At 33.9% G+C, this 8,731-nt stretch overlaps 1 protein-coding gene across 2 annotated transcripts; it reads left to right on the plus strand.

Annotated features, from left to right (window-relative positions):
* Positions 1-2,839: 2,839 nt before the first annotated feature.
* LOC114391271 (protein SET DOMAIN GROUP 41-like) lies at positions 2,840-6,928 on the plus strand. 2 transcript variants are annotated; one of them, XM_028352348.1, is made up of 5 exons: positions 2,840-3,542; positions 3,629-3,674; positions 3,777-3,877; positions 5,522-5,620; positions 5,823-6,928. In XM_028352348.1, exons 1-5 carry the CDS (start codon positions 2,880-2,882, stop codon positions 6,843-6,845), a joined length of 1,932 nt encoding a protein of 643 aa, XP_028208149.1. In that variant the 5' UTR covers positions 2,840-2,879; the 3' UTR covers positions 6,846-6,928. The 2 variants fall into 2 exon arrangements, with proteins under 2 accessions (XP_028208149.1, XP_028208150.1); XM_028352349.1 differs by lacking the exons at positions 3,629-3,674; positions 3,777-3,877.
* The last annotated feature ends 1,803 nt before the right edge of the window (positions 6,929-8,731 follow it).

Here is an 8,731-nt window from a genome sequence, read left to right on the forward strand (position 1 = left end):
AATTCCAGCATTGATATTAACATTCACTCAGCATTAATATCCATTGATACAGAAATAAAATCAGATTTCCCTTTAACGTGTATCTTGAAACAAACCAACAATTCCTTGTGTATCTTGAACAATCATTGATGTCGCGTTATCCTCGACGGTGATCGACCCATTGAAAATCGAAAATCAAACACCCAGAAATCATGTGTTCATCGTCATCATAAAAAATATCAAGCACAAATAAAGCACAACACCAAATCAAACGTCTTCATATTCAAACTTAGAAGTCGATTGAAAATGCAGAGAAATTTAATTTCTTGGATTTCAGGGGGGAAATGACATGAAATATAACAGAGAGAGTGTTCAACATTAGGGTAGACAAATATCAATTCTATCTCTCCCCGACTCCCATTCTGTCATTCTCACACACACATACGATATATGAAGTGCTGCAGCATGTTGACACTAACAAGGAGAGAAAAAGATCCAAGTTTAAGACTAATACGAGCAACTTAATAGGCGAATAACGAAAAATACATAGCTAGCTAGCTAGCAAAAGACTCCTTATGCAAACAATTGATCAAAGTTGATATTTGGAAGACCCTTCTCATGTCTGTCATTGTCTGGAAATAGACATAATAATGAGCATGCAAGAATTAAGGGAAGCAATCAACTCCAGGAAAGGTAAAATTGAAAAGGTTATCTATATATATAAGACTTAAGGCAAAAGAAAAAAAACTATAAAAGGAAAAAGTAGATAAAGTGTAATAAGAAACTAACTAACTAACCTGGCTAAGACACACTAACCCTGGTTGCTTTGGTTCCAATATGCGTAGAGTTGTGACCTAATGCATATCCATATTAGTATTTTTATAGTGTGCTTCCATCGTGCTCAACTCAAGAAGCTGTGAAATTAGGTTTACCCTAGTAGCTATATAAAAGGGTGGGTATAAGAACTAAATTTGTATGGGAGGAAAAAGACAGCAAGGCAATTGTAGTTGAATATGAGGCAAAAACCAAAAAGCTTCTTTTGAAGATGAAAAAATGTAACAAGGCAAATGGTTTTCTGTCAGATTTGCCATACCACCACTGTTTACAAATTTACACAGATCATAATAAACATGATCAGGAACACCTATTTGTTCCCTTGCCATAAATCCATTACGAAAGATGACACTTGGTTGTCTTCGGTCCCAGCGAACTAAGTTTGTTGTAGATGTGCTAAAAGGCCGGTAAAAAAATCCCCTTCGGCAAACACCTCAAATACTTGTTACATTTTTCCATCTTCAAAAGCACCCGTCTTCTTCTTCGAGTAGTTAATTAACCCTGACCATATAATTACCTCATGGCTCATGCCAAGCTAGCTTCAATACCTAATCATCTAATCAGTTAACCCTAACCATGGTTAGTTCATGAAACCTTAGATTTCAAATAATTTAGGTCCAAATAAAGAAAAAAAATATTTTTTCTTAACTAGAAATCTCTATTTACCTGGTTAAGAACGGTTTTGTCACTCTGTTTAGTTTATCGGCCAGAATCAATTTGATTATCAAATCTAGATTTATTTAAGATGTATGTTGACTATTCAACAACAATCTATGTCTGTTTGTCGGTTAAAAATAGGAACAGATTTACAGTAATATATTAAGAGATTGTAACATGATTCATGCTTGACGTCTATATTTGCTTCTATCCCTTTTTTGTTTTGCTGCTTAGATGCATTTGATTTTAATGATTTTTGTGTGATTATTTGTGTTCATAATCAAATACATATGTGAATTCTCTAATCATAGGTGTTAGTAAATGGATTTGTATTCCTGCTACTTTGGAACTTGAAATTATTTCCTTTTGCCATCCTCATAAATTCCAACATCAACTAAGAACCAAAATCTCAACAAGCTACTTGTCAGAATATCTGCTTGTTCACATCCCTATAAAGAACTTGTCTATCAAGAATCTTGACCAACAGCAAGGGTCAAATATAAATATTTGCAAGTATGATGAAAGAACAAACAACAAAATACGACTAGAAATTAGCTTTCTTTGAGATGGTTAAGGTAGCATGTGGCTGAAACTAGAAATATAGGTTGGGATAAAAAAACTTATGTTTTGTTTGTTCACAAAATTTATTTATGATTTTATATAAAAGAATATTAATTTATTTTTCTGATTCTACGATTCGATTCTAGAAGTCGAGTTTACGGAACCTCCACAATTCTATATAGAATTGTAAGTCTGATAACCTTGGTATCAATAATGAAAAGTTGAATAAACACAAGAAATGCCATAAGCAACTACATATAAAAAAGATAGAGTTCGCATAAATGATTGTATTAGTATTTAATAATGAAAAGTTATTACAAAGAAATAAAAAAAGAGAGAAATAGCCTGATAATGATCAATTAACATGCAATTATTCAATATTATTAAGGTATTAAAAATTATGAAGTGTTGTATATGAATATCTATATTATCTTCAAGAAAAAGAATTATGAGTAATGAAAGAAAAATAAAAAACAAAATTCAGAAAGTCTCAAGATTTTTTTGAGATTATTTAATATATATTTTCTATTAAAAAGTTATATAAAATTCATAGTAAAAAGGAATCAATCCAAATTTTTATATTTTTAAATATAAAATGACTTTTTTAAGCTCTCAAAAAATTTAATTGAATAACATTAAATTTTATGGTCACAGGTCATGTGTCAGTCGATCCCTTCTTCATTTGTGATACTTTAAAGGATGAAATTAAATATTTATAGAGTAAAAAAATATTTTAAAATTTCTTAAAATCTTAATTCAATAGTAAAAAAAGAGTTGATTTGAACATTATTTTAGTGGCAATTTCTAAGCAAGAGTATCTTCATCATATTTCCTAGGCTGGGTGGGATATGGAGATGAGAAGCAAGGAAGAGATAGAAATAGGAAGAGACATAACAGCAACACTGACTCCTCTCTCTTTTTGTCTCCACACTTTCTATCTTCACACTAACTGCTCTGCTTGCTTCTCTTCCCTTCCAATTCCCAATCCCAATCCCAATCCCAATCCCTATTCACTCTTCTATTGCTCCCCTCCATGCTCCGCCGCACTTTCACCTCTCCACCACTCCTCCGCCGAGCGCCACCTACCTCCCTTCGCTCACTCCTCCGACCTCTGTACCGCCCTCCGCCTCCTCCTCTCCCACCGCCCCACCTCCTCCTCCCGCCTCGCCGGCCTCCTCTCCAATCGCCACATCCTCACCTCCCTCTCTGTCCACGACGACGTTTCGGAGAGAATCAGCGTCGGTGCCGGCGCCATGGCAGAAGCGATCGCGAAGCAGCGCGGCATCCCCAACGACGACGCCGTTTTGGAGGAAGCCACGATTGCGCTCAGCGCGGTGCTAACGAACGCCGTGGAGGTGCACGATAACGAAGGGCGCGCCCTCGGAATCGCGGTTTTCGACCACATCTTCTCTTGGATCAACCACAGTTGTTCCCCCAACGCCTGCTACCGCTTTGTCCTCTCTTCTTCGCATTCAGAGGAAGCCAAACTTGGAATTGCTCCACACCTACAAGTGAATTACTCTTTCTTCTCCCACTTCTTTTTGAGATTTTCTGCCTTTTTTTTGTTAATTGTTGAGACGAGAATCGTGTTTTGCAGATGAATGGTAGCAGGGTTAGTATTAGCAGTAGTGAATTTGCAAAAGGTGCTCATTTTTGTTAATTCGATGTTTGTTTTTATATGCTTAGTTTCTGAACAATAGAGAACTAGTTACGAATTAGGGCCATTTTTGTGCATGAGAATGTAGGGGGCCTGGGTTATGGTCCAAGATTGGTTGTGAGGAGTATCAAGAAAATCAATAAGGGAGAAGAGGTCACTGTAGCCTATACGGATCTCTTGCAGACTAAGGTACATGCTTCAAATTATTATTATTATTACTACTTTATTTTTCATGCACTGTTTATTACAAAGTCAACAATCTTACCCTGTACCCGAGTCTATATAATTAGATGATAGTATAAAATATTGCTTTTTACTGTGACAATCTGTTGGTATATTTATATTGAATTATAATTATTATTATTAGCCTCTTTGCATATGCAAGGGTAAGGCTGCGTACAACATCCCTCCCCCATACTTTCGCATAGCGAAGAGCCTCTGGACAATGGGGTACGAAAGAAAGAAAGAAGAAGAATAATTATTATTATTATTAGGGGGAAAAGAGGCACTCCGTGCCCCTTGGTAGGAAATGAGAGATGGAGGTTAAATTGGAAACGAAAGTGTATAGTTATTTTGAAATAGGACTTTATATACAATTGGTGAGGTGTTTTTTTCATATGTATAGTTGAAACGTAATAGTGATGTAGTTTATTTCTATTGTTAGTTAAGGGGTAACATAGTCCCAAAATAGGGAGCTGAACCATTTTCGAATATAATTGTTTTTGATATAGATTATATACTATTAATACGAGTTGGCCCTTGTGTTGTTGATTTAAAAGCTTTGGTGAGCATTCCTATTATTTTAGTTAAGTGATGTAATCTTTAACTACCATTTTATGATGGTGCATGTAACGATATATGATGCACTTGTGAAGTATGGAGTTTGAACACTCAAATTTAAAGAGGATGAAGTTTTGTGTTGGATTTGGGCACTACTGTCAGTCTGTCACGCACAATAGAAACTTCAAATCTTGATGGATTAATGGAACACCTAATTATGTTGTCTGTGTAAATGTCAATGTCATCAATTCAAATGCTTGTTGCAGTGAGAGTAAAAAAAAATGATGTGGTTTTGTTTTACTGCTTTGTCCTACATCACTTTTGTTAGCCTGACCTTCGTTGCTTGCCACAATTGTGACTTGAGTCATGCGTTTAGATTTTAGAGTATATTAAGAGATAATGATGCTACTATCTAGCACTGAAGAATGGTGATTTTATGTTACACTCAGGTTAATATACATCCTTGTTTGAAGGAGGGGATTCCTAATTAGTATTATACTAATTAATTGGTTGTGCAATCTCTGCTTTTATGGATGAATTACATTGTTTTTGTTCACGAACACACCATAGCTTGTGTCATTTGCTGTCATGAATAAAATTTTATGATATTTTCATTCCTAGTACCGAGAAACCACTGCATATCTTGTATTTATCATTTTCCATCGTATAATATCACCTTGGAAAGAATATTTCTTGAAAACCAATAATTGCTTTTAAATATTCTCTCTGGTTGGCATATATCAACCATCATTTGACTTCTATTATAGATGCTTTCATTGTTATATTATTTATTACATATGAATTACATAACAATGTAGAGGAATTTGGGAAATAGTCACTCAAAACTTAATTAGTTAAAATTGTAAATATATTCCTCATTAATTAGTTAAAATTGTACTTTGCTTTTTTCTATGATTTTTTTTTAGTTTTTCTCATGGTTTTTGTTTTTTTCCTTCTTTTTCTTGGCTCCTTATTGAGTTCTTTCACTTCCTTTATTAGTCGGTTATTGAACTTCTTGTTCTATTGATCTCAATTTGTATTTATCTTTTCTAGGCAATGAGACAGTCAGAGCTATGGTCAAAGTATAGGTTCGTTTGTTGTTGCAAACGATGTAGTGCTCTGCCCTCTTCCTACGTGGATCATGCGTTGCAAGTAAGTCTTTGAAATTGCTATTCTAATATAGTTAGGTCAGTCTTTCCCAAACATTGTGCAAGTCACCCAAATTAGGGATTTATTTGCCATGTCATAATATGGAATTTTCTAATAAATGTTCCTTTTGTGAAACATGGGACAAGTGGAACAATTTACTGATATTATCATTGGACTGTCTAACATCATGGTCAATTTGTTTTAGGAAATTTCTGCTATCACTTGTGAATCATCTGGTTCATGTTCCAAGTTCCTCAAAGACATGGCTGATAGAAGATTGACTGAGTTCATTGATGATGTTATATTGGAGTATCTTTCTGTTGGTGATCCTGAGTCTTGTTGTGAGAAGCTTGAGGAGATACTCACACAAGGTCTAAAAGAGCACTTAGAAGTCATTGAAGTAAAACCAGATTGTATATTCATGCTGCATCCCCTACATCACCACTCTATAAAAGCATACACAACACTGGCTTCTGCATATAAAGTTTGTGCTTGTGATTTATTGTCTGTAGACTCTGAAACAGATATAAACCAATTAAAAGCTTTTGACATGAGCAGGATCAGTGCTGCGTATTCTTTGGTACTTGCAGGAGCAACTCATCATCTCTTCAATTCTGAATCCTCACTGATTGCATCTGTTGCAAATTTTTGGACAGGAGCTGGTGAATCTTTGTTATCTCTAAGCAAAAGTTCTGGATGGAGTATGTGTGTTAATTTGGGTCTTGTTATTCCAAACCTTGCTTCTGCCATGAAATTCAAATGTACAAAGTGCTCCTTAATGGATAGGTTTAGAGCTGGTATGTTAAATGGTCAAATTAAAAGTGCAGATTTTGAGAATGTATCAAATGAATTTCTTCATTGTGTCTCAGATATTACTCAGAAAGTTTGGGGTTTCCTTATCTCTGATTGCCAATTTTTGCAATCATGCAAAGATCCTATCATTTCCAGCTGGCTAATGTCTACCAAAAGTTCAAGTACAGTGGATGTTGAGGTTTGCGTTAACAAAACTAACATGTGTTACACCAATGAATCTGAAAATAGCGTCTCTATGTGTCATGAACAAACCTTAGCAGATCATGCAGTAGCATGCATTTTTCAGCTTGGCGTACACTGCTTAGCATATGGAGGATTATTGGCTAGCATTTGTTATGGCCCCCATTCACATTTGGTTTGTCATGTTCAAAATGTTCTAGAACATGAAAAGAATTTTGTATTATATTCTCATTAAGGGTCTTGAAAGATCATGTATGACACCTTGTGAAAGATCCGATATATAAACATGAATGTTGAATTTTTTTTATTCTTTTAGCTTGATACCTTGTGATGATAAATGCTGAAGAGATAGACGTACGACTCAGTTACAGCATCATAGGTAGTAAAATGAAGTGTATAAGGAACATTAGATTAGATGATTGACATGATACTGACAATTTGTTGATAAGGCATTTTGGATTTTTTCCATGAATCGTTCTATTTTGCTTTAATAGAATTTAAAACAAATAATCATATTAAGTTGGCAATTTGGATGTTTTCGTCAATATATATATATATATATATATATATATATATATATATATATATATATATATATATATATATATATATATATATATATATATATATATAACCTGAGAGATACACTTAAAACAAAACATCATTTAGTGATTTACAAATTACAACATCAATACTTCTTTCATTTCTATTGTAATAAGCAAATAATGGGAGAATATCAGAAAGTTGATTGTGTCGATTTAATGTTAACCAAAAAGTTCAGCTAACTTAGCTGCAAGAAATAGTTTGCAAAGTACAAATATTTTCTTAATCAAAATGATTACACTAAAGAAAGAGACATTGTTTTTAACCGTGGGTTCCAACACTACTAAAGAAAGCATTGAAACCTACAATTCGACTAAACTTGTAAAGAAGTTGGACTAAAATAAAGAACTACATGTAAATCAATGTATAAGTAGTTAAAGACAGTAAAAAAAGAATAATGAACGAGAAAATTATTTGTTTGATCTCTATTGGTTGTGCTTGATGAGTGTCTCCTCCTATTTACAATTTGTAGTATTAATATTCATATCTATACAAGTAATTGTCCTACTAATAAATTTGTCCACTACATCTTAATCTCCTGAAGCCCATGTTTACGATGATATATGGAGGCTTGGAATGTTGGAAAAGGTGGACTCAACTATCTGAAGCAATACAAAATATGAAGTAGGCAAATTAATCTTTTCTGTTTGAGAGAATCTACGAGAGCAACAAACATCAGAATATATCTAACAAGTTCAGTAATGTAATCTTAAACTACCATTTGATGGGTGATAATGAGTAACAAAATATGATGCACTTCATCTAAAAAAAATATAATGCACTTGTGAAGTATAAAGTATGAACCTGGACTTAATATGGACTATTTATTATATGATGCATTCAAAATATGATCCACCCTGGAGTAGCTATGTGGGGTCAAGTTGTTAGTTTAAGTGTTATTGAACTTGGTTCTCTTAAGTAAATTCTCCAATTCGAGTTTTATGGATGAAAAAACGTGATTGTGAGGAGAAAACTCTATTGAAGATGACCAATCAAATTTTTTAATAGAGATGAGTTATCGATAAAGTTAATGGATACTACATATTAATAATATAATTTAAAAAAAATTGAGAGGGATGCATGTTGCTTATATTGGAATTGGATTGCCTTTGAGAGAGTGGTTTTATTCAGGCAGCGAGCTTGGATCATTTGGATGAGGTGTTGACATTGGTCTAGAGTTTACCGTGAAGGGAAAGAGAAAAAGGGTAATTATGCAATTTTGAAAATTATAAAAAGGAAAAAGGGGTGCAGGGTGAAATATTGTGGGTGCATGAAGTAAGAGTCCAAGTTGTTACTGCTATTTCTGGACTCCATCATAATATGCTGGATCTTTTTATTTTCGGTACTGAATTGTATTTTCAGGAGGCACTAGATGCTGAATCTTTGTTTGTCTTTGTACCCTCTACAATTTAAAATACCTTGTTTATTAATATGTATGGATTCAAAATGTGTAATTTCAAGGGATGATCAACTCTTTACAATTTAGCAAGTGTTCCAACTCAGTCTCGTCCAATAATT

Source organism: Glycine soja, chromosome 16 (assembly GCF_004193775.1).
Source record: "Glycine soja cultivar W05 chromosome 16, ASM419377v2, whole genome shotgun sequence".
Taxonomy (NCBI): domain Eukaryota; kingdom Viridiplantae; phylum Streptophyta; class Magnoliopsida; order Fabales; family Fabaceae; genus Glycine; species Glycine soja.

Coding starts and splice junctions, on each gene's coding strand:
- LOC114391271 (XM_028352348.1), top strand. CDS start 2,880: ATGGAGATGAGAAGCAAGGAAGAGATAGAAATAGGAAGAGACATAACA. Junction 3,543..3,628: donor GAATTGCTCCACACCTACAA/GTGAATTACTCT, acceptor CGTGTTTTGCAG/ATGAATGGTAGCAGGGTTAG. Junction 3,675..3,776: donor CAGTAGTGAATTTGCAAAAG/GTGCTCATTTTT, acceptor ATGAGAATGTAG/GGGGCCTGGGTTATGGTCCA.